At 45.8% G+C, this 26,414-nt stretch overlaps 1 protein-coding gene and 1 pseudogene across 1 annotated transcript; one reads left to right on the top strand and one right to left on the bottom strand.

Moving 5' to 3' along the window:
- Positions 1–1,666: 1,666 nt before the first annotated feature.
- On the top strand, positions 1,667–18,712 carry LOC115310195. The gene is made up of 10 exons (XM_040209555.3): positions 1,667–1,772; positions 4,159–4,347; positions 4,893–5,007; positions 5,106–5,184; positions 7,271–7,372; positions 11,093–11,167; positions 12,458–12,536; positions 15,532–15,603; positions 15,813–15,884; positions 16,217–18,712. Exons 2-10 carry the CDS (start codon positions 4,338–4,340, stop codon positions 18,445–18,447), a joined length of 2,835 nt encoding a protein of 944 aa, XP_040065489.2. The 5' UTR covers positions 1,667–1,772; positions 4,159–4,337; the 3' UTR covers positions 18,448–18,712.
- A 169-nt stretch (positions 18,713–18,881) lies between these two features.
- On the bottom strand, positions 18,882–23,403 carry LOC120839292 (annotated as a pseudogene).
- Between the last annotated feature and the right edge of the window lie 3,011 nt (positions 23,404–26,414).

The following is a 26,414-nucleotide window of genomic DNA, read 5'->3' as shown; positions in this document are numbered from 1 at the left end:
TGCACACGAAAGAATGGGAGAATAGTATCCTTACAAATTTTTCACCCCCGCCCCGAAAAAGAAGAAGAAGAAGAAGAAAAAAAAATAATAAAAAAAAAAAACCGGAGTTCCGGATTTGTTTTTTGAACCAGGGGACTCGCCCTGGAGCTGCTGTTGGCTGGTTTCAAGCGTTCTCGCTTGGAAGTCCGTGCTCGCCGATCGGCACGTCGAGCGCTGGAAGACGACCGCGCGCTTTGACGACACGTCTACGTGCAGGCCCGGCACCTCGACGGCGGTCTCCATCAACGGGCCTGTCGGGCGAGAAATCGAATAAAAAAAAAACGCTAGCGCGACGTTGCACGGAGGAGCAACCCCCCTCCCCCACGTGGTCTTGTTTACAATCCAAAGCGCCTCTCGGCTCGAGCAGGCTCGATTACGGACCCGCAATCTTGCTCCGATGCGAGTCGCGACGAAAAGGAGTCACTGCGGCGCGGGCGCTAGCTGCTAATCATACTGCTAACGACAGTATGCGATTGCGCGTCTCCGACTGGCCGACTGGCGTGTTTACTGCGTCCAAAAAAGCGGTCCCTCGATTTCCGCCTGATGACGTCAAAACTGTGCCATGCTCAACGTAGGTCATGCCTGGTCATGCTGTCGCCGGTTGCGATCCTGGCGGTGCTGTGGTGTATGTGGGAGCCTATGCAGGAACTCTAGCCTGTTCTAGCCTGTTCCGCTGCAGGTCGCCCTCCAGTGTGACAGTCCACAAGAGTTTCGGCAGCCAGAAATTGGAACGCCGTGACGACAGCGACACTGGCGTTTGCTTGTGCTACTCGCAGTGTTTTGTTAGCATTCATCCGCTTTATTTGTTAGCAGGAAAAAATATCCGGGGATCGGGAGGCTCTGTGATGTTGACGACGCTGTAAACGACTGTCAAATCGAAACTAACGTGCACGTTAAGATAAGCGCGAAATTATGCGCCAAACTTTTCTGCGTAGGTCGATCATAAGAGGCCGCAATTATATTCCCAACTTTTGCTCACTACAAAATGCACCAAATAAAAACTTAAAAATTCAGCCACGCCTCAAAGTCCTAATTTTTATGAGACCTCTTTTTGTCTCGTAATGTCGTCGAGGCAGACGGCGGTAAAGCGCACGCGCGTGGGCGCGCTTTTGGTAGCAGACGATCATCCTTTCCAAACCCCTCATAATTTTTTTTAACGGTCTAATGAAAACATATTAATAACAATGATTACGAGTTTTTGCGAGAAAATAATTCAGTAGGACATCACATCAAAATTTTGAGCAGACATCTAATTCGCAAATAAAACCGTTTGTTAGCAGACGGAACACAGCTTCTGTTTGTTTTTCGCCATCACGCACGCAGAGCCGTGCTCTCCGCTAAAATTATTTACCTACGAAATCATACATTACCGTGTAACCATTCTGTCAGCTAACCTTTTTGTCGAAAGCAACTTCCTCGTTCCATTTGCGTTAACAACCCTTCGATTGCCGTACGCCCTCGAGAAAACGACGACGATCTCGAGATGGACGACGCTCCCGAAGAAAGGTACGAACTCGATTTAAGATCTTTGCTGAAAAAGAAAAAAAAAAAAAAAAAAAAAAAAGTACTAAGATGCGTGGGATCACTGCTCGTACCTAGTACCATGCCTGATATCATGGAAACCCCGGGGAGAGAAGAGAGGGACCAAGTGCCTCCGGGGGCTCCCAGGAAAAGCAAACATCCGAGAGAGCCACAGGGTAACCTGCGACCCAAAAAGCTAAGATACGACACGGGTAAGATTTTTTACGTTTTTTTATACATCGGTTCTGCCATATATGTTAAATTTTTGTCTTCAGACCTTTCTACAATTTGCTATCGAAAAAATAAAAGGGCTAATCACCAATACTTAAGAATATAAAACCCCTCTTCACAAAATTCTGTTTGGGAAAAGACTTGTAACCATGCTTGGTGCAGTTACTTTTAAACAAAAAAAAAAAAAAAAAAAAAGAAAGATCTGGGAGGCATTTAATGCCAAGCTCGTCCCGCAAAGTCCTCAACCCTTCCACTTAGCAGAGCGAATGCTGGAGAGGACGGACTCACCTCCTCTCGGGCATTAGCTCTGCTAAGTGGAAAGGGCAGAGGGCTTCGCGGTAGGAGCTTGTTTTCTCTTTCTTAATCTACGACAGGATATAGTAATCTGAATTTCACCGAGAGTTGTGCAGCTTCTTCAGGGTTGAAAAAGCTGTTTCTCAACAAAACTTTGACCAATTTCAAGCCCAGTAGTCCGAAACAGCTTCGTCTTATGTTTAGAATGACCTCTATAGTTACGTGCCCCTCCTATATATTTTCTCGACCTTGAATCCACCATTGACAAAATAACTGGCACCACCTGGAAGAAAAGGATTTTCAGGATGAAACACTAGTGTGCGCGTCAGGACGTAACGGGAAAAATGAGGAAGAAGTGTCTTCAAACTAACACGGGGTGAAAGATCAGGCACAAAAGGGGAGCTGGAGAAGCCCAATCGAGGTCACCACAGCTCAATAGAGCCAGAAAAGCAGGGACCCACAAAGTCCTCCACCCTTTCCACTTTAGCAGAGCGAACAATGGAGAGGAGGCGAGTGGAGTCACGACTGATGGAGCCCTCTACGTGGGAAAGGCTTGTCTCGCCTTTCTTAGCTGCAGCATGCTAAAGCTTCCAAAGTCGACGGAGTGCCTCCACTCACTCGAGCAGGTGCTCACGCACTCCGATAGCAGAGCCCCCAAACTGGCAACTTCCGAAAATGACGGAATCTGCAGCGTATCGAAAACGGGAAGTGGTGTACACAATTCAAAAACTATAGAGTCCACGGAGTGGAGAATATTTTTTAACGAAGCCTTTTCCGGCAAACAAAAGAACAGCTCATGGCGAGAGAATGCGCCGGCACGCTGTCGCCATCAGTCGGGTAGCCAGAACATTTCCCCTCATGTAATTTTTTGCACGTCACACTGAGGGCGTGAAATAACTTTGACAGTGTTATAAGAGACCGCTCTCGATAGGTATAGTGCATAGATTTAAGATCTCGCAAATGCTGCAAAACCTTCAGTCTAGTTATACGCATATTGGAGTGTTCCAAGGCTACCCGACAGGTGGCGCCAGTGTCTTCTCTCGTCGTAAGCAATTACGAGGCAATGCAACTAGGGTGACCACCTTCCTGCTAGTGAAATGCGGGACACGCGGGGCAGAGGGGAGGGAGGATTTATTAAGACGCACACAACGAACCAAGGCTCTGTTAACACATTTATTATCCTGTACTGTTTATAAACCTGCTAATTGGATTGCAGCAATTAAGCTCAAATAATTTTCACTACCAGTGATATATTATTTTGAATGCCAAAGATGGTATTACATGTGCCGAAGTTGAAAACATAAAAATCAACTGTATCAGAACTCAATGCATCAAATGGAAACAAGAGACAGTAATTATTTTTCTGGTTATTGTTTCCTGTCCACGCTTACTTATATCAACATGGTTCTACACAAATTTTTAACATTATGTTATTTTTTTGACCGTTGCATGTGTGGCTGCCTCCACTAAAAAAAAAATATTCACAGCAAACCTTTCGCATTGGCATGGTGCTACACAATTTTTTAATATTATGTTCATTTTCGACCGCTGCACTAAAAAAAAAAAATTCACAGCCGCACCTTTCACATTGGCACGGCAATCTGAAAATAATTACAATATTTTATATTTAAACTTTTGGCGAGAACTTTTTCGTACAATATATTCCCACCAAAGGGAGAGGCATAACGGCGCATGTGCGTCAGTCCTCTTGCAAGAACGACGGTCGCTTCCAGCAATGCTTGGATAGATCATAGAACATAGCGCACCATTTCGATTCACACAATTACTAGTGACCTCCGCACTTCCCCGTGCCCCATTTTTCTGCAGCACCGTGAGTTGCGGAGTGAATTTTACGACAGGGTAAAATGCGGGACATTTTGTAGGTTTGGGACTTTCTCGCGGGACGCGGGACATGGGCCCTCAATGCGGGACAGTCCCGCGAGTCGCGGGACGGGTGGTCACCCTAAATGCAACACACTCGAGCACAGTCGAATACAAATGTGCGAACTAGCCTTTAAAAGTTTAGGACTTCCAGACGTCTGTGCTCTAATGTTGCATGCCTCGGAACCAAAGACGTCGACCAAGAGAGTCCGGCCAGCGCGTCGAAGGAAGAGCTGTACGACCTGCTGGAAGCCCGCATCAGCAACAGCGAAGGCACGTGGGTGCAGTGCTGCGAAGCAAAGTGCAACAAATGGCGCTACCTCCACAACGTCCCCGACCCTAACGAAGTGCCTGACGAGTGGTACTGCTTCATGAACAAGGGTGAACAGCTTCCGTCCTAGCATAACCGCCGCAGCTGCTCTGCTACCAAAAAGGATGAGCCCCCGAGCAAAGTATATTGTACGAGCGAAAGAGTGTTGTTGAATTTCGGTTTGCAGTTACTGTTTTACCGTTAAAATAAAAGATATTTGAAGAAAAAAACAGCAGCAAGAATATTATATAGGTCAGGGGCATTATCGTTCCCACCATGCTCAAAGTAGGAATAGAATTCAAAGTTGAGGTCCGATACTTGCGACAGTTTGCCAAATTGAGAGATAATGGAGCTCGTAGGGACTGCAGATGGAGACAAAGCCTGGATCAGGTGTTTCAGCTCAAATTGTCCATGGGGGTACATCACGGTGTTACCCTAGCTTATTTAATGGACAAGTATTTTCAGCGAGATGAGGTCAAGAGAATCTGTAGTGCAAGCTTCGCATTAGGTTTAAATCGACAGGTACCGATCCCCCAACATTGTTCAGACTCCAATCAAAGCAGTCTGTCGTACGCAGGCAATGCATCATAAAATGGTCGTTCCCTCCTTTATTTAGACACCCAGTACAACAGCTGTGCGGCGGCAGAGCAGGACATGTCCCAAGAAGAGTTCGTAGATGTCAAGTTCTTTGTTGGCTCCATCGTCTGGGCCAAGCTGGGCTCATACCCCTGGTGAGAAGCGAGATCCCATCACCGCATGCTGCATGCATGCTCCCTCGGTCCCCCTCTCCCGCCTGGCACGATTCTGAGGATGTCATTGGTCGCAACAGGTGGCCTGCCATGATTGACGATGACCCCGACAGTTGCCTCTACTTCTGCAACGAAGACCCTTACGACGAGGATTGTGTGGTAGGGGTGTTAGTGCACTAACCAAGAGACTAGTGCTGGACAGAGCCAGCCGATAAAAACAGTCCTAAATCTGACAGTCACTTGCAAATAGCTGGCGTCAACTTTCCTGGTTAACCTTCCCTTTCTGTTTTACAGCGACAGCTGGTAGTGGCCCTTTCCTTGGTTTTTTGAAAGCGCGAGCGTAAATGCCGTCAGTTTCCCCACTAAATTTAGCGGAAAAATTGACGTCACGTGACCTATGCACCAATCTAGTTTCCTGCTAAATTTGGCGGGAAAATTGATGTTACGTGACCCGATGTCATGGGACCTACAGACAAATTCAGGTTCCCTGCTAAACTAAGCGGAAAAATTGATGTAACGTGAGCTATGCACCAATTCAGTTTCCCAGCTAAATTTGGCAGGAAAACGCAACACGACCTTAATGTTATTTATTCATCATCGACGTATCGACGCTAAATGAACGCAACGTCATTTCAGCATCTGATCACCGTACGACGCACGATCGGTACAATGTCAATTGATCATCATCATCGAATAAGCAGCACAGCTGTTGCCGTCTGACATGTGATCATCGCGCAATTTTTCCTCCTTCTTAGAAAGATAGAGGTTTCTGCGTGGCCTTGCCTCTACTACAAGCCAAATGCTTTTTGTAGTCTCTTGATAGGGAGAGCATGCTTGAAGCTCAAGTGGCACCAAATTAGTATGTAGGAGGCTAATGCTGGAGGCAGGCCAAGATGCAGACCTACCTTTTTCTGGTTGTCCACAACTCTAGTGAATGCAACATTAAGTCACCTTAGTAACAAAGAAAAAAGAAAGAAAAGGCATTGCTTATTTTATACAAATATGGTCCCTTACTTGAAAAAGTAAGTCCATTAATCATTATTGGACTGGGAAATATACTAGCAGCTTCCTCAGAATTGATTTTCCATTAGCTAGCAGCAACAAGGCATGATGACCTTCCATGTCCTCGTTTTAAGTTTCATTTGGATTACATCAGTGCACACAGCTACATTTTTAAGGATAAACGAGATTAATGATGCAACTGTTCTTAGCTTACCTGTAGGTGCAAAAGAAGTCGGAACAATGTACAATCACAGTGGCTTACAAACTGACCTTCTTTACAAACAAGATGCTTCTACAAACAAAATGAGTGCCCCCTTGCACAACTATGTGCTTTGCAGACAGTTGCACAAGTACTGCTCAACTTCTCCAAGTATTCACAAAGATGTCAATTAACAGGGCGATTTTTTAAAAAAGAAAAAAATAATCAAAAAGCAATATGACTGGAAGGTGAAAGTAAAACGAGAAGGTCGGTGACAAGGAAAAAGAATTGGCCCAAATCGACTTTCTTCAGCCAACAAGCCAAAGCTTGCTGGATAGGGAAACGACCGACTTTGCATGCAAAGGCTCCTTCATGCTCAGACGTTTTCCATCACAATGAAAACCATGCGCATAGTACTCATCCAGGCCCTAAATAAAATGGCTGGCATAATTGTGCATATTTTGGCACCCTTAAACAAGAAAATAAACAAAAAAAATTAAAGATGTTTACAATCCCTTGTAACGCCAAATTAGAGCGCAGCTCTTGAGGAGGAGGAGGGGAAGGTGCTGAGAGAAGGGTATGCCCCTCCTCCTCGCCTCCCATTTAGAGGTAAATTTCCCCACTAAATTTAGGGGAAAGAATTCCCTGCTAAAATTCACGAAAAAATTTCCCCGCTAAAATTAGCAGTAAAAATTTCCCTGCTAAATTTAGCACGGAAAATTTTCCGCTAATCTTAGCGAGGAAATTTTTCCACTAAATTAATCGGGGAAACATCCCATAATGCACCGCACTGTTACGGTGACGGCGACGCCGCTCAAGCCGGAAACGGGTGCCTAAGAGCTGCGCTCTAAAACTGCCCGACTTCTTTGTTGGCCACCAGAAACTCTCTCCAGGCTAGACTGCATCAACCTTTTTCCAAACGAGAACAATAAGGCTGTTGCATTCATTAGAGCGCACGCACATCCAAGCTCGCCGACATTTGTGACTCAGCACTGCAGTGTGGAGCACACAGAGTGTAGCACTACGAGTCTTCCCGCTTGGCAGACGCACTACCACGTTACCTTCCTGGACAAGAACGTGACCCGTGCCTGGGTTCGAGAGGATCACTGCATGCCACTTCGTCAGGAAGGCATGCCAGGGAACAAGGCAAGGAGCTCTGCTCTCCCAAAAGCATGCACTATAATCACCGACAGGAGAACGGCAGAACGCCTTTTTCCAATGCTCGGCCTCCGGCACGTGTCGGAGGCCGAGCATGGCTTGGCTGTGCGCACACACTCCAGGTGCATGAGACGTTGCTCATGCTGGAGGCGGAACCACTCAAGCGCCTTCCCACTGTTCTAACGTTGTCAGCGACTGTGAGGGCAGAAGCTCAGGTAGAGGAGGAGACGAGAGGGGACGTCAGAACACCGATCTCTGGTTGGAATGATCAGTGAGTAGACGCAAAGCTAGCCATCTTTGTCTCCACTGCACTGTCCAAATGTGTTCGATCACAAACTCCAGACACTGGCATTCCGTGTTCGACGAATGCAGTAAAAACAAAGGCAGAGAGCTTTGCGTTTCCTTCTTAAAGGAGCTGTGCAACAATTTCAGGGCTTCGCTTAAATAATTGTGGAAGTTGACGCCTGACACTTCTGAAGTGAACTACAGAAAACAGATTTTGCCTGGATACCCTAGTTTTTATTTTAAAAAATGAAAAAGATCTATGTTTTTGCCACCTCTCAACTCGTAAATCGTCTTCCGAGTCACGTGCGCAGTGACGTCGATGGGATAGGCGTGGGGTTCTGGTAAAGTTCTCTTTCTAGAGCCATCAGTGAGCAGCGAGAACTCGTCCGCTCGCGACCGCATGACCACGTGCTGGCGGGCGCAGCGCGAACAATATGGTGAAAGGAGGAAAGTCTCATCCGGGTCCGGCCATACCTGTCCAGCCCTGTTCCCCTCCCCCTCCGGCTTCTGGCGGCAGTTTGCGGTAGTAGAGCTGACGGTTTTGTGGACCTAGGATAGATCCACTAAAACTCCATATAATCAAAGTTTTGTCAATGATACCAGGCTTTTGACGCATTTCTATTTATGTTGGAAAGACAAGATTTATAGAAAAGTTACCTTTTATCGAGCAGGTATTCGTACAACTTGCTATCTTTCAACCATTTCGTCGTTTACCCTGAGACTGGGGGTTTTTTTGAAGAGCAGAAGAAACAGAAAAAACAGACAGGTCTTGAGACCTGTCTGTTTTTTCTGTTTCTTCTGCTCTTCAAAAAAACCCCCAGTCTCAGGGTAAACGACGAAATGGTTGACTTCCACCAGCTAGCCTGTACTTTGACTCTTTTCTTGCTATCTTTCTACAAGACCGGCCCTCATTGACGTCATGCCGCGTGTTTCTCATGGCTGCCGCTCGCAGCTGCAGGTCGGGGAATATTCTAAGTTTTGCTTCGCTATTACATGGCGGAATCGCAACATTTCAATGAAAGGAGGTGTGTTTTCTGTCATTTGTGACAAGGTGAACAGTGTCAAAAGTAGAAGATACCAGTTCTTTCAACGTTAAAATCGTTGCACAGCTCCTTTAAGTTGCTCAATATTGATGAAATTTGGAGGGTTTGTTCATCTCGTTGCCCAAATGCACTCTATGAAATTTCATCCCTGTAGGACTATTTTCTAATAAGCTACAAGGGGAGGTACACAGCTATTGATGTAAGTCGCCTCACTTGGCAAGGAAATCTAGCGTATAAAATTGCTGGAGAATATTGTGCGTTTCTAAGCTTTAGCCTTAACTAGAACATCTGGTGGGTGGGGCTATCTATTTGTTACCTTAAAATCCGTGTTTTTTTCTATGCAAAATGTCAATTTGAAAAGCATTCCCCCCCCCTCATAATGGGACATTTTCTCCCCATCAAAACTCTACTTTTTGGCAATAAGAACTTTATTTAAATAGAAAAATAAATATCTAGCCCCCTTCCTCATTAAATTTCAGTTCAGAAACATCCACAGCAAAGAATACATTCAGCAATTCATTGAAATGATAGATTTCCTAAAATGAAAGTCGCTGCAAAAAAGTGAAACTGAGAACAAGCTGTTTGAAGTTTCCACTCCACTGCATTTGCTTTTACTGTTGGTGGTGGCAACTAAAAGGCACCAAGCGCGCGTAGATGGTGCCTTCTGCTTACCTACACCCAATCTTCAGCTTGCAATACACAAACCAACATCAGCAACTATGGGCGAGGCATAGCATCAGCAAAATACAAAGCAGACAAACCCATGTGACTTTCTGTAATTGAATGCTGATTTTAGTCAGTTTTGTGTTCAATCAGGGTGGGCTTTTCGATTCTTGGCCATATGCATAGCCTCCTCTACATGAAAGCTGGACTTCTATGGTGTTCTTGCCCAAATAGAGTTTACTCTCGAACAAAGATATTTAATGTACTGAAACTGCGATGAAAAGCTCTTTCCAACAAGAATATGATCATCATTCTAGGGCAGACCGGTGCAAAGCTACAGCAGTTCGAAAATAGGACACGGAAGTTTCACATTTCAAAAACATGTGATTTTGCATCGTTGGCTTACCGCAAATGTTTTATTTCTCCATAAATACTTCAGATATTGCAATAAAAATTTGCAGGAGTATACACTATTAGTTGTGGAACCACAATATATAAAAATAGGAAAATTTGTTGTTTTCTCAAAAATTGCAATTTTAAGGTGGTGTCCCCCCTTAATCGTTCCAACCAGAGCTTGGAGTTTAAATGTCCCAACAATGTAGTCTTGAAAAACATAACCCTAAAGAATCGAAAAAGACGCACTAGCAGAACATAAATTTCAAATCAAGCTTGCATGCATCATGTTCATTCTTGGAGTTTGTTTTGCACGGTTCGAAGTAAACTCTGGTTCCATTTTTAATAATAAAAAAGACAAAACTGGGTTCTGCCTCTATTTCAGCAACCTGAGGAGCATGTGGGTTGTATAATTTTCTTTTAAGAAACAAAAGAATTAGTGCTTATCTGTTGTTAGAGATTTAGAAGAATTAAGGTGCAAATATATAAAACTTGATTAGAGACCTGAAAATATTTGACAATTAGACTTTTGAATTAAATTTTAGCCTTTAAAAGTGTCGAAAATTTCAGAGAATTTGTAGCAATTATTTTAGCTCTATTCAGTGCGCTTCTCCCCACAGCACAGGTGTGCCATAGTAAAGTGACATTCATGACGGGGGGGGGGGGGGGGGGGGGGGGGGGGGGGGGGGGGGGGGGGGGGGGAAGCGTTGCAGGTGCCGCCTTTCTGCAAAGCGCAAAAGGAACTGGCAGCTCTTGCAAAAAAGTCTGTCAGCATACATAAAAAAAAAATGTTCTTATTTTTGCTGCATTTTAATATTGATTGCAAAAGTAAAACTTCCACCACTACCATTATGAAATTGTTACCAAGATGCCATGCAGACAATTTTTCTACTCTAATTCCAAAAGCATAATAAATTTGCAACTGTCCCTTGAAACGAGCATAAAGATTGCTGATTTTGTATTGCAGTAATGTTTCCATTAAAAAAGCAGCTAATAAGCCCCATTGTAAAAGGAAAGATGCCTTCAAGGCATTCCTTAGTTTTCTATACTTGTTTTACATTTCAGGAAAATGATTTCATTCAATATTTGAAATGGACCAATTTAATCTGAAATTATTGCAGTCTGTTCTTTTCACTGCCATTATGTGGCTCCAATCATGATTACACATAATGAATACAATAAAATGTATCATTAATTGGATACAAACAACAACATCATCATTGCTCCAAGTAATTAAAAATAGGCTCTAGAAACAACCATTTCACTGAGGAAAAATCAGATTTAAGAACAAAGCACCCTAACCATAATCTGTATCCTTCGTCAGGTTCCCAAGAAATACGAGAGAGCTTTCAACGATGCTGTTGAGAGGGCAAAGCTCGCAGTCAAACTTCCCCTTCCAGTAAGGCTTCTTTTTTTCTTAAAGGGCCCATGAAACGATTTTTGGGTTGGGATAAATCATTTTGGATTGGGATTTTACTAATAGCACATCGTTCAGTGAACCAAAAGAAAAAAAGTAGAAAGTCAAAAGCGTGACTTTCAGTGCGAAAATTTGAAAACAGAGCGGACTATTTCGTACCTCCTCCCCTTCGCAACCTCTCTGCCTTTTCACTGTGATACATCCGCGGTCCCAAAAGCGCGTCGTCGGGTCCAAACTGACGTCACACGCAACCGGACCTCACTTATTCCCTTCACCCCTAAGCTGACATTGTGGTGGAAGCTACGCGCTTGCCGGACCAATCAGCCGCCTCCCTTTCATCACCTGACTTCATTCTCTGCAGCCACATTTGCCACGCTCACGTGGCAAGTGTGGCTGGCCCAACGAGCACATAGCTTCAACAGCACTGTCAGCTTCGGAATGAACGGGGTGGGGAAAGCAACATTTGTCTGAATTTTGAGCGACGGGCTAATCTTCTAGGGGGAGAATGGATGTGTCCGGATTACACAAACGAGGGTGCGAGCAAGAGGGGGCTCCCCCTTTTCGTCTTCTTTAACTGTTTGGTGGAATGCGCGATTTATGAGTTGAGGAGGAAAGCTGAACTGGAAAAAGTTGGAAAAGCGTTTCATGACCCCTTTAATGGAATGTGTTTTTGGCGAAGGTAACTCGGTGACAATGTAAGACGCAAAAGCGTCATGACAGACAGCAGTATGCAGCTTCATCACTGCAGTGGGGCTATGCTACTTCACGGGTAGAGCCTCACTTGCATTGGCTAACGTAAGTGATCAATCGACCACAAGAAAGGGGGTTCTCATCGAAAGCCCAAGTATGAGTCACGGTACATAAACCATTGAACCGAAGTGCAATGATTTCGTCAGTTATCCAATTTCGCTAAATCTCAAATTCTCAGCGAACCATCGAGAACAAAAAAAAAAAAGTCTCGATTGTATGCAAAAATTGTGGAGATGCACGCGACGTGCTGGGCACATGATGTGCGTGTTTGTGGCATCACGAGGTCGTGGAACTCTGTGACATTGCGTGAAGTCGCAGAGTCACATGCCGTCGGGGTTGCGTGATACCATGATGTCGCATGACGCTGCAACATTGCGTGACTTGACGACAAGTATGGGTGTAGCGTGACACACACTGATGCCGGTCGTGTCCCGCTCGAGCGTAATGTCTCGCACCTCTCATGAAACCCGGCCCCATAACGCACCCTACATCTAAATGCTGCCTTGTTTCTTCCAAATCCAGGAAAGGATAGCGAAGTACTGCTTCATCAATAACTACCCTCCCTTACGAAGTGGATCTCTGCGACGGACACAAACTAAATGTAAGCGGTCGATTTGCACCTGCGCGGTAGAGTGGGGGGCAATGAGCTAAGAATACCACGTGTTAAGAAGACTGGAATAGACTGCCACTATTCCCTGTCATAAAATGGTGGCAGTCCGCTTTGTGGCTGAGTGTGCCGAAGGTACCCCGTGGAGCATTTTACCCATTTGGCTTGTGCTCGGTTCAACGAACCAATAATGCCACCCAGTGTACACTGTGTGGCACTGGTAGCGTGGACGAGCAATTAAAGTTTTTCTTTTTTCTGTGCTTCTCTTAGAATCAAAGAGCTGTCGTCAAAACTATTATGCTCTATCTCACCCTACGATGCACTAGGGTCCGAAGGCTGGCGGGCAGAATAGTGCATCAGAAGAGTTTGCATCTGCATTGTGAAAGAGTGCGCGAGAGAAATTCCGTTACGCTGACTACAATGGGAAGGAGCCGAGTTAGTTGGTTGTACATACTTAGATAGTGGAACCAGCTGAACTTACAGAAAAAAGTGTGACGAGAGAAAGAAGAAAAGAGGTCCGATCGCTGGACTACCAACTATTTATTGACCCTCGCTTCTTCTTCTAAACCAGTAGAAGAAGCGGAGGGTCAATAGTTGGTAGTCCAGCGATCGGACGTCTTTAGAAGAAGAAGCGAGGGTCAATAAATAGTTGGTAGTCCAGCGATCGGACGTCTTTAGAAGAAGAAGCGAGGGTCAATAAATAGTTGGTAGTCCAGCGATCGGACGTCTTTTCTCCTTTCTCTCGTCACACTTTTTTTCCGTAAGTTCAGCTGGTTCCACAATCTAAGCGGACTATGAAGAGCACTAATATAACGCATATGGTTCTCTGTTATGACAGTACACCACGCACATAACCAGGGGGAAGGGGGGGGCCTGCCCCCCCCCCCCCCCCCCCCCCCCCCATCCTTCTGAAATATTCCATTTTACTGGGTTCCCCTCTCCCCCTCATAAAGCATTTTGTCACAGGCAGGCCCCGGGTGGAAAGGTGGTTAGCTATTAGTCAAGGAACACTGGCGCAGCACCCTTGAGACGTCATGTCGCAGGGGAGCTGTGGTTGATTGGTTGTACCGCGTACTGCATCAGGAGTACTGCATACCGTTGCGGCCAGTGATCTCAATGACAATTGCTGGATCGTGCTTTCCGCTCCCGTGAGTGAAGCCACCGGACGGCCACCTTGTTCGTAGAGGATTTGTGGTTTTGCTAGTGTTACAGAGGCTGGCGGCAGCATGCAGAAGACATAATTTCTACTCGTTCGTCGTCATTCGTCGAAGAAGGTTTTTAAGACCCTGTGTAAGGTTGAAACTTGAAGTTGAGAACACGTGGAAATTTTTACGAAAGTGAAGTGCAGCAGGAAAAAGTAAAAAAATAAATAAAGATTTTGTTTTACTGATTTGACTGCCATAAGCATCTAGTAAACAAAACAAAAATGTGCCGCTGATGCCGCCTCCTCCTTCCCCCCCTCTTCCGTCGCCACTGGACACTGGATCAAGCTCATTTCTGGACCACGAGGGCCGCAAGTTACAAAATAAAGTCGGAGTAAAAGTTAAATGCTGTCCAGAGGTACATACAACTTTACGCACACCACACTCACAAAACACATGCAACGGACAATTTCGTAATGCACCGTGTTGAATGTGTGTCCGATATGTTTTGTACGCCATGGGCAGCCGGAGACGGCGGATACGAGGGCTAAAAGCCTGGAATTATGAATGCGTCGTGGTCCTGCCATTACTGCGGGGAAAAAGGTAAACAGCGATAGCAATAACAATGCCCTTTTCTGAAGGAAGTACTGACCGTATATTAACCCGTAAACATCAAAACTTTTAACTTTGAAGGAAAAAACAGTATTGGTTTATGACGTGGAGGGAGGGCAAAGGTGGAATCGCTGTATTTTTAGGCTAGGTGGTGCAAGCTGTCGGGCCTTGCACAGAAAATCCTTTCATTAAGTGGAAGGTTCGTGGAAAGGAGAAGTATGTACTGCTGGCAAGCATCACTCAGTTGTACCTATCAATAGCAGCAATGCAAGTCTCCAGTGAAAGGTTGTTTTCAGCACTGGGGAATGTTGTCACTGCCAGAATGAAACTCCTACTCCCAAAACATGTGGAACAGCTTGTGTTCATGCACAGTAACTTGAAATAAGTTTACCAACCAAGGCCTACTTTCTTTAATCTATTGTGGATGGCATTTCTAATGGATGACCCCAAAGTGTTGTGCAAATGAGTCTCAGCACCATTATGGACGATTCACATTATGGGCGATTTTTCGGGGAAACGGAAGTGTCCATATTATTGAGACATGACTGTATTAAAATAAAAGTAATTGCACAGGTGAGCTGGCCGAAAATCATGGTACAGAACCCTCAAGCTTTGGAATCTTTGTCCTTTTTGTTTTTTTGTTGTTCCCTAGACTCAAGGCTTTCTTCTTTCGACTGTATGGATAGCCGAAAAACTACTTGCTTCGCCTTGAAATTATTGTATTCGATTCAAAATTTGTACAAAGTGACGTATTCGCTTCAAACTGAAAAATTACTATTTGCATGTCCTTACTGAATTGTGTTTCTCTTACTGCCTTCCCAAAAAAAACAACTATGTATTGCCAGATGTTCAGTCTCCAACCCAATGCAGTGCTAGTGGTCGAGATCGGATGTCAAAATTTTAGGACAATGTTATCGAACTTAAGAAGCGATTTTAAGCAATTTGCAATGAGAGAATGGGGCCCGCTGATGGAGGCTGCTAAAACTGTGGAGTGGAGAGGGGATTTCAAGTGTGCACTTTCTGCGACTTGCAGATAGCGCTGCATCTGTCAAAGGCCACGCGTTCCAGCATTCACACTTCATACCGATAATATATTTGGCAGAGACTGAGCATAATTGACAATGCATATTTTATTTTTACCGCAATATTTCTCTCAAATGCGTTGAAGTTCCAGGGTTTAAAACAAAATAGCTCCACCTGAGACTCATGAATTGAGAACACTCTTGATGTTGCAGCCAAGCAGCCCAGGAAGAAGTCATCGAAATGCAAGACCACCACTCAGCCATCGACCAGTGACACGCAGCCAGGTATATTTTGTCAAAGAAAAAAAAGCAGCTAAAAATCTGGGGCTGCTTGCTATGTCCAAAGCCCGTCTCCAAGACTGCATGGATAAAAATACAGCACAGTTTTGCTGAACAGATTTGTGCTCAAATTAATTTGCATTTATTAAACATATAAACAGATTTTGTTGTTAGTTACAATTTGCACATTGTAACACCCGATATTGGTCTCGCAGCCAAGCGTCCCAGGGGCAGACCACCAAAGGTGCGGACCGCCGCTCAAGAGACGATGCAGCAAACGCAGTCAGGTAAGGGCTGCTAAATCGAAGTAAGCTAAAGGTTTATATTGAACCGTAAAAGCTGAACTCTCTACCTAGACACACACAAAAGAATGCAACAGATCAAATTGACTAGGCAAAAATTGACTAGGCAACTTTTTACCTTTGAAAAAGAATGCAGAATTTTAAGCGTCCTGCTTCAATGTCAGTCACGTTGCTACCGACATCTCAGTGCATGTATACCATTAAAAACATGAAAGGAACTTAATACAAGCTGCTACACAAAGCTACAATGACAACAAACTTGACCTTTTTAATGCGAGAGTTCTGAAATCATAAACCCCGCACACACCACTTTCTAGCAAGTCCAGCAACGACCAGCCATGGAAGAGCATCCAAGCCGGCATTTAAGGGAGCCAAAAAAAGGACAGCAGCTTCTAAAAGTGACGCAAGGCCAAAATATCAGTCAGCCACTGAAACCATGAAAAAAATGCAGAAGAGGAAAGACGTCGGGGCTCACCAGAAGACCGTGCAGTGCCAGGAGCAGACGAAGAGTGCAGCGGGAGCAACCATCTTCGTAGCAGTGCTTCAAAATTTACCTTCAGTGCAACCTCAGATCCAAGAGGAGACAGCCATTTCTAACCCCGTCCCAAACGAAGCTTTAAATACGAATCTCGTCCAGTGTTTATCCACGGTTCAAGCAAACCGTTCCCCAAACAAGGATGAGCAACCAAGGATGCATCTGGAAGCTGAAAAGCAAGGACCAGCAAGCCCGATACAAGCCAGCCAGGTTAAAGTTCAAGTTGACACTTTGCCACTGCTTCAGAGGTTCGGTGCAGCAAGTGAGCAATCGCGTGTACTGGGACAACTGAAGCCGGCGACCGGAGCTTCTGTCACAAAGTTACCGAATGGGACACCAGTCTTGTTCGGGACTCCGCCCTTTTTCACGAAAGGCTTGAAAGGCATCGAGGACGTCAATCCCCTCATTCAGTTTCTAGATGACGACATTGAAAAAGATGGCCGTTCCGACGACGGGACCTGCCCAACAGATGCCGAAACTGAAATGGTCCCAGCTTCAGTTGCAACAGCGAGCAGAGAGCTGCTTTCGCAACTGATGTTGAAAGAGTCGACAACGGCGTCGGTGCCACCGTTTGGTGAGGTGTCTCGCGGTGAACAGAGCAACACTACAACGAGGAGTGGAATGCAGAGTGGTACTGATCTCATGCCAGAGGTTTCTCCTATGAAACAGGTAGAACAAGGAGTCCCAAAATATTTCAAAGAAAAAGCAGCTTTCAAAGAAGACAAAAGGAAGACTTGGAGCAAGGCCACGAGAGAAATGAATGGCAAGCCCAAGAAACCAAAGAATTCGGGTGCCAAGGAGCCAACCGCAGACGCTGTTGCCCAACTCTTAAACGATGCCACAGCACCTGCAAAATCAGCTAAGGGTCTGGCAGAGAGCGCTGGCAAGGCGACGGCCTCGGTAAGACCAACTGTGACACCCGCGAGGGCACTCGACAAAGTGGCGGCCGAGGTGCCGGCAAAAACAGCCACGACACTGGCGAGCAGCACTTTCAAAGCGACAATGGTTTTACCGCCGAAACCTGTTGCCATGACACCAGCGATGACACTACCGCTAAAGGAAGCTGCAGCACTAGGAAAGCCAACTGCCAAAACGAAAAACATGCAAAAAACCGTTGCCGCCAAGCAGGCCACACACGAAGCGCCCCATCAAAAGAGACTGTTCACGGTCCTGACAAAGGAATCGGTGACAACGCCGCCCGAAGGCTTCGCACCACCGAAAGAGATGCCAATTGCAAGGACGAACTCCAACAAAGATCAGCTGACCTCCAGCAGATCATGGACGCCACGTTCGGAAGACAGCGAGTTTGAAGCCTTGGCCGACCTAAGCATACAGCTGACCTCCAGTGGATCGTGGACGCCACGTTCGGAAGACAGCGACTTTGAAGCCTTGGCCGACCTAAGCATAACGTTTGAAAACCTGTCGAGTGCTAAGGGTCTGGCAGAGATAGCTGGCAAGGCGATGACATCGGTAAGACCAACTGTGACACCCACGAGGGCACTCGACAAAGTGGTGGCCAGGGTGCTGGCAAAACCAGCCACAACACCGGCGAGCAGCACTTCCAAAGCGGCAATGGTTCTACCGCCGAAACCTGTTGCCACGATACCAGCGACAGCACTACCGCTAAAGGAAGCCGCGGCACTAGGAAAGTCGGCTGCCAAAACGGGAAACATGCAAAAAACTGTCGCGGCCAAGCACGCCACACATAACGCACCCCATCAAAAGAAACTGTTCAAGGTCCCGACAAAGGAATCGGTGGCAACGCCGCCCGAAGGCTTCGCAGCGCTGAAAGAGATGCCGATTGCAAGGACAAACTCCAACAAAGATCAGCTGACCTCCAGCGGATCGTGGACGCCACGTTCGGAAGACAGCGACTTTGAAGCCTTGGCCGACCCAAGCATAACGTTTGAAAGCCTGTCGAGTGCCTCCCAGAAAATGGAAAAGGATCGCGACAGTGATTTTAACTACCTCGCAACAGTGGACTGTTCACAGTTTTTCTGCAAGGAAGAATAACTCGTTGAATCCCACGTTCGAGCTCTCATTCCGAGCATCTGGTGCTGGGAAGCCTCCCAAACACATGGTTGCAGTGCCACCGTCGGTGCGTTTTCACTTTTAGTATGTAAAAGCTCCACAACTGTCGTGACGCGGATCTGTTGAACCAAGAATGTTTGTTTGACGCTTGCACTTCTAGCACCAACTTTTTATTGCAAAACTCACCCAATTGAAAAGGAAAAAAAAAAAAAAAAATCTTGCTTTAATAAAAAGAAAATGCTCAAAATCTTGGTCCTCACCGTACATGCTCACAAAAACAAAGAACCAATCACTCTCTCTGTTCGAAACACAAAAAAAACAAAAAAAAACAGCCTTGCCCGTGCGAGATGGTGGTGACGTCGGAGGCAGCTCTGAATGGGAATGAACGATGGTGAACCTATGTGCGACTCGGTTGCTCAGTCTGACTTGGTCTTGGGGGCGTCCTTATGGTGGAGGAAAATGCAGCTGAGTAGGAACACACCGAACATCATGGAGAAGGCGCTCAGGCAGTAAGGGTACGCCGATGGGATGAAGCGCTCGTACTGCGTCTGCTGCAGCGGCTACACGGACGCCTGCGGAAACGCGGGTCAAATTGAAGGACGATACTACCACGCCCGTATGTAGTTGTATGTTTGGGTGAAAAGCAAAAACCTGCCCGAGTGGTAGTGTAAAGATGCATGCAGCCGACACGGTTGTAGTCCACTTTGAACTGATACACTCCGTAAACGTCGAAAACCTTGAATTGGGACTCGCACTTCTGACCTGCATTGGTTGAGGCCGCACATTCATTTGTATAGTTTAAAAAGACAACCAACTTCGAACAATAAATAAAAAGCTAAGGAAGACCTCGGTTAATAACTTTTTGAGTAATCCCTGTACACCTAAATTTCAATAACCAGAACAAAAAAATGACCGCATCTCCATGTGGTGAAGGATGTCGATTGGGGCTAAGCTCTGGTGGTGCTAATACTGATTTTACGGAACATGGTTATATACGCGTTTGACCGCAGCACCCTCTCATTTATAAACGTTGAGCCAATGTATACGACGTTTAACGCGATTATATACGCATTTGACCGCAGCGCCCTCTCCTGTATAGACGTTCAGCGGCTACATGTAACGTTTCATCCATGACACCCCCAGCTCTCGAGTTACTACCACATCTCAGAGCCCCCTACTCGTCCCGATGGACTAGAAATCCATTGGGGTCTCCCAGCACAGGTTCGAATCCTGTCGACTGCGCAAACATTTTTTTCTTTTTTTTAAAAAGACATGTGGGATGGCAATCAATGTGAGCACGGACACCGGACAAGGCTAGACCCTAAAAAGCTTCACCCCCCCCCCCCCCAAAAAAAAAAAAAATGCTTTCTCAAGATATATTGAAGTTTATTAAAACAAACAAAAGAAAAGCTTTTTGCAGCCGACCTCGACGTGTAACGATGGAACAAAAACGTTCCAGAGCATCTTTTAATGTTCTAAACAGCTTCGCAGCCGCGACGCAATGTAAGCTAGCCCGAAGAAACGTATACAAACGAAGCCTCAACGAGGAGCTTTTTCTCTCGTGGTCGGCTTCGAAAAGACGAAGTGTACTCGCCTTTCTCGACCAGCTTGGTGCGTACAAACGGGTCGATGAGAACAAACTCCAGCTGCAAGTCGTCGGCGTCAAAGGGCACCCATTGGCCGTCCTTTAGAATCTCCACCTCGATGCTGTACACATGGAAGTTAACTCCGCAAGCTGGTAAATCCGCACCAGACAGAAACGCCGGCAAAACAAACTCGTTTCATGAGACGTACGACATCGTCCATGATGGTTTACGCTTCCGGAGGCGTCTTCTGGCCCTTGGCGTGGCGGCGAACGTTCTGTGCCCTCCGCACCGCCTTCTCCTTGAACACCCATTGAGAGAGGGGCCGTGGCAAGCGCCTGGTTGCTGGCGCTCTCGTACCTGTTTCAGGAAGGCAATTCTTTGCTAGGAACGTATATTACGAGGTTTCATGCCACTTTTAGTCCATGGGATCCGACGAAGAAAATGAAACCCTAACTATGTGTCACAGAAACCCGACAAACCGTGCGAACGGGATACTAGCGTCGGTCACAGAATGAAGAAGTCTGAGAACGTGACGTTGCCTGGATCGAACGGATGAAGCGGGAAGACAAAATTTCTCCATGATTCGACGTCTACCCAGACCTAATATTGGTCAAACCGAGAAATGGCACTGTGGGTGCCTGAGGCATTTAGTTCGGTAAAATATATGTGTCGGCGAGAAAGAAAATAGGATCATCTTTCTTGCCGACAGGTTTGTTTCGCCGAAATAATCGCCGCGGACGCCCATGATGCCGTTTCTCGACTCGACAAACGTTAGGCTTAGATGGACGTCGTGTTTTCCGAATTTTGCATTCTATCGTCACCGGTAGCGTCCCGTCCACGCAAAGTTAAAGCTTCCCGCGACGCATGCTTTATTTATTCTGGTTAAATAGCAGAGTTTCATTGTTTGGATCAGACCCTCTAATGTCGCCGAAGGTTTTCCACCCAAAATTGTACTCGCAGGTCTACAACTGCTGTCCTGCGAGCTTGTAACAAATATTTTTTCTTTCAAAAGCGCAAGCAAATCTTTTTTTTTTTTTTTAGAAACGAAACTTGACAATAAAACGGCCCAATCTAAACTGGAGCAACAGAATGCATCGCTTTCCGCCGTGCGCATTTAGGACAGGGGAGGTGACGAACTTGTCGCTGAAGAAGTCCAGAAAGCCACAGAACACGACGCGCACATTGTTCCTCGCTTGCAGAGCCAACATGCGACAGTATTCGCACGCAGTGGGCAGAGCCCCCATTGCATGCGAATACTGTCGAACGAGATGCCGTCTCCGTCAGTTCACGAAGTGCCCCGAGGAGCAAACAGACATGATGCATGAAGCAAAATCTTACCTCAGTGATCTTGTTGTCTGGGTTGTAACTGTAAGCTTATTGAAGGGGCAGTCAGAGCTTTATAACACAAGAAGGTTGTCCTAATTAAAGATAATGCTAAAAAAAAGTGAATATTTTGCAAAATTTGAGGAACACGTCTAAGTTTTGTGCTTACAAAGACATACCCTACACCCCTGAACAGAACGGGAGGTATGTTCTTGCTGCCGACCACCGTGGGGGCGTTGATAATGTTCTCGCTCACGGCAGCTATGGTTGTGTGCTGCAAGAACGCAATGATGTGCTCTCGGACATATGCAATGTGAAACATCAGGTATATATAGCTTGCACCGACGTCACTTGGTCGGATTAGGGGGAAAGGGCGTGGGAGAGTGTATCTTCCACTGCATTAACGAGGCACTTCTGGCCCCCAGAAAGAGGGGCGGACTGACATCCTGTGCTCATAGGTGTATGCATACTCCCACTTTAAATGGTAAATACATACGGTGCTCTAGCACACCGTACGAGTTACTCAACTTTGTTTTTAAAAGTTGAAAAGCTAGAAACAATTATTTTTGTAGGTTGTGGGGATTTGCTAGCTACCAACAGAGGTACCAATAGAGGAACCAAAGGGCTATCTCAACAGCCGCGGCGATCTCAAAGGAGACGTCAAACCTAGTAGCGCGATCCCACATCTCCACAATACAGATGACGTTTAAGGCTACACTACCGTGGGTCGTTTCGATAGATACCTCCGTTGGTGCGAACGATCCTCTACCTTGTCTCACTCTCTCAAATATAGCGGAAGAGAAGACACACATACCAGAGTAATAAAATAGTCCAATAGTATTTATTAAAACACTCTCCTATACAAACTACTATGCCCCCATCTCTAATGCCACCTGCGCCGGCAAGGTAAGAAAAGGTCCTTTCCTGCCAGATGCGGGGTTCCAGAGAGCCAAGATCGGGGAAACATCGGAGAAGTCAACGATAGACGTCCTATCTCTTTCGCGGTCACTGGACGAGTCCCCTTCCTGAAAGAGGGAAAAGATGAGGCGAAACCTCCTCACCTGTCTGTAGTCCGCATCCGAGCTGGGGAACGGAAGAAGGTCCCCCCGAGAGAGAGTAAGGGGAGGGCACTCCAAGACGGGGGATTCGCCACTTCACGAACAGGGCAGAGCGTTCCGACCTGAGGGCGTTATCTCGGCCATCGGAAAAGGGAGATCACCAGGAATCCCCACAACCACCCCTCCTTAAAACGGTAGGTGGGTCTAAAAAAAAAATAAAGGAAGCCCACCTGCTTTCATAAAGTAAAATATAACTATGATATCTACCCTCTAACATACAACACCCAGTACGCACCCTCATTGCGTCTGCCGGGAACAGCTCGCACACAGGGAAAAAGAACAGGAATGGTCAAGTCCAAGGGCTCGAATGCTGTCATCACAGCACCGCACAGCATCACAGGCACCGTGCTGATGCAGATGGATCCAGGTGTCACGGTACGAGCTGGACTGCAGTGGAGGGCGGTGAGGCGGTTGCAAGGACGGCAGCACTGAAAGGCCAACGACCGCCGCCCACCAGCAGAGACCAACTGGGGATGTCCCAAAGACACGCCGCCCAGGGGATCGGCGCCATCTCAGCCGCAGTAGGTTGGTGAGGGGGGGTGGACAACCCCAAAGCAGACCTCCGAAATCACAAAGCCAGAAGAGAACAGGCCCCAAAGCCAGGTGCAGCTCTCCCCAAAGAGAAAAATGACGCCGTAGCCTCCTAACGATGGGGCACGCGCAACCGACGCTCGCCTGCCTGGCCGCAAAGGCAGCAGAAACGGGCAGGAGCAAACGACAAACAAAACCACAAAAAAGGAGGCCAGTTTGTCAACGGTGACAGGAAGGAGCTCCAAGGGGGAGCGGACCCAGTGAATGGTCGCAGGACACATACAAGAGTGACCCGATTCGACACCGGAAGCCATAAAGGGGGCCCCTCCGTTTGAAATGCGTCCACATACCAACCAATTTTCCACCAAATTTAGTGGAAAATTTTCTCCGCAAATATTAGCGGAAAAAATTTCCCCGCTAAATTTAGCAGAAAAAATTTCCCCGCTAAGTTTAGCGGAAAAATTTCCCCGCTAAATTTCGTGGAAAATTTTCCCTTAAATGGGAGGTGAGCAGGAGGGGAGAAGCATAGCCTCCTCTCCTTGCCTTCCCCTTCTCCTCCTCAAGAGCTGCACTCTAATTCAGCGTTATAGAGGATTGTAAACGTCCTTTATTTTTTTTTTCCCCTAAATCGGAGCTTAAAATTACATGCACATTACAATCAAAACCAAAAAACAAAACAAACAAAAAAAAAAAATGCAATTCTTGGTATAAGGTGGCAAGCCCCATCACCATCGCAACCGTTTGTTTACATTTGCCATTTTGCTTTCCGCATCACGCATATGGGACCGTTCGGCCGAGCTAGGGGGCGCGCTGGAGCGATACCAGTGGCGCCGCGGAGTGGCACAAATTCGCCCTAACGTGGCATTTGCTCATCCCATTCTGCTGCCAGCTGCAATGGCGAGCAGCTAGCGCATTGCGATATTATTGTAACTTCCTGTCCATTAAAAAAAAAACAAAAAAACACACACATATATATATATATATATATTTTTTTTTTTTTTTAGGGAGGCAAATTTTTGTAAAGGATGGTTGCCTGTGTGCTAAGTCTCCGGGGTGGAGGAGATAATCTAGGCTCAAGAGCATTTGCCGACAGCGTCGTCTATAACATACGTCTCAAGATAAATGCTGTTTTTATATATATATATATATATATATATATATATATATATATATATATATATATATATATATATATATGGGATTGCTCGCTCTTGAGATTCAGAGTTATTCGGACAAAAGTGAGCATGCCTTTTTGTTTAAGTTGACTTTTCACGCACATCAGCGCAGTCACACACACTCCTGCTTCCAGTAGCTGCAGCTGCTTCAAGCATGCTGCGGCTGTTTTAATTTGTGCGAATGAAGGCAGTGACGTGGTATGCTCAGCCAGACAGCCACGCTAGGTTGAAGCTGTACAAAAAACCGAAGCAGGACGTGAACATGGCCATGACTCATCTCTTTCCAGGTATACTGAACGGGTCAAACAATAATACCAAGAAAACTTTTACTACACGCCGTGACACCTTGTTGTGTTTGCACACAGGTACCACTGCCGTCAAAGCTTAATTCACGTATGTGCGTCAGTAACCCATTATGAGTGAAAGGAGTGACTTGCCAATCGACTTACGTTCGCGCCCTTTTTTTAGCTTTCTTTTTTTTATGTGACCCCAGAAGGATGATATTGAATAAAGTTACAAATGACTACAAAGACGGCGTCTTGCGTGATATTCGCGACTCCAGCGACCTGTAGGGGACGCCACTATCGGCAAATATGGCGGTCGAATCCAGGTCATGCCGTGCCATGTGCCAGCTCAACGCACAACGCTGAGGCACCAGCAAGTAGGCATCGGACTCAAAATCGGTTCCCCCACGTTTCATTTTCCACGTTTCGAACCTGTGGTTCAATAAGCAAAATTCGGTTAAGAAAACGAATTTTGCGGTCGATTTAAAGAGCCTGGCCTCTCCTTGAATTACCCTGTAGAATATGCTCTAAACACTTCGACCTATCAAGGCTCCCGATGTTCTTGAAAAAAAACGTATAAAAGAACCAGGGACACGGCGCGCACGTGCACACAGGAACTGCTGAGATCGGGGTCGCCGACGCTAGCCACGGCTCGATGGGCAGACTGGACGCCCCACCAACACACACGCCTCCACTTGTGGCGCTGAATGCAGGCACTGTTGTGGCGCCGCCTGGCCATTGCCAGCTGGCTATTCGCGACTCCAACTATAGGTGGCGCCACTCATTTTCCAAAATGGCGGTTATAGTGAGGGTCGGAGATGCGTGCCGCTGTTGAGCCTGTCTAGTGTGCTGGCTTCACTGAGCCACACAAATTATTTCTGGTAATACAATGAAGCAAGGGTGTTATGAGCGCAGGTCACCTCTTTACCCTAAAAACGAGAATTGTGTTTAGCGTAATATTTACGCAAGGATGCGCGTTTTAATTCTGGAGCGAAACCGAAACTGACCTCTATTTTGGATTTAATTTCTCGATATAGGTCTTAGTTTCGGATTCTTTCATAACTAAAGATGTGTCTCACATCGTAATTAGTTTAAGAAGTTGTTCTCGGAAACTTTATTTTGTGACATACATGTTCGATCCAGGCTGATATTTGTAGCTGTTCAAAAAATCAGTGCTGATATTTGTGCGATCTCGCTGCCTTTTCTCGCTCAGATAATTGTCATGGGAATGTGGGCCTTTTAATGTTTTTTTGTGTATTTAGATGATTAATTGGATTAACATTATTCCCAGCACACGTATAAGAAAATAATTCAAATTTTTACAATATGTCCACAAAATGTGTAAATTAATAAGCGCTGTTCTCACTCGGATTCCGTCTTTGGGTTGTTGCAACCCAAAGACGGAATACGAGTCAGACAGCTAAGTGTCTGTGTGTTTTTTTTATAGAAACACCTGACGCATAGGACTTTATATTACATACAAAATTATACCTTTTTGGAAAGACTATTATGGTTAAATAGCGTCTTCTCGTGATCTTGGCATTAATTGGGGGCATACATTGCCGTGACTTGTATTAATAATAATAATATAAAATTAAGACATTTTAATACATAATTTTTCAAGCTCTAATATAATTTGCTGCTTATGATCTAATTTCAAACGTGCAAACAAACATGACAATCAAAAGTGTGCTAATTATCATCACTGGTGCCAATAGCAGCATTTTTAATTACCAAGTAATAAAATAAAGTCTAAAATAAATAAAAACATTTTAGCTAATGTGAGAAATCCATGTAAAGTTACATTAATTGTGTGTGAAGATATTTTGCTATCAAAGTCGCGACTTTCGAAAATTGGCAAAACGTCTTAAGTCGTCGCCAATATCATTCCAAACCAAATGCCCAAAAGCAAAAAAAAAAAGAAACCTAATT

Source organism: Ixodes scapularis, unplaced genomic scaffold, assembly GCF_016920785.2.
Source record: "Ixodes scapularis isolate PalLabHiFi unplaced genomic scaffold, ASM1692078v2 PGA_scaffold9__187_contigs__length_104089568, whole genome shotgun sequence".
NCBI lineage: Eukaryota > Metazoa > Arthropoda > Arachnida > Ixodida > Ixodidae > Ixodes > Ixodes scapularis.
The sequence above is the reverse complement of the archived record's forward strand: the minus strand, read 5'-3'. Positions and strand labels throughout refer to the sequence as shown.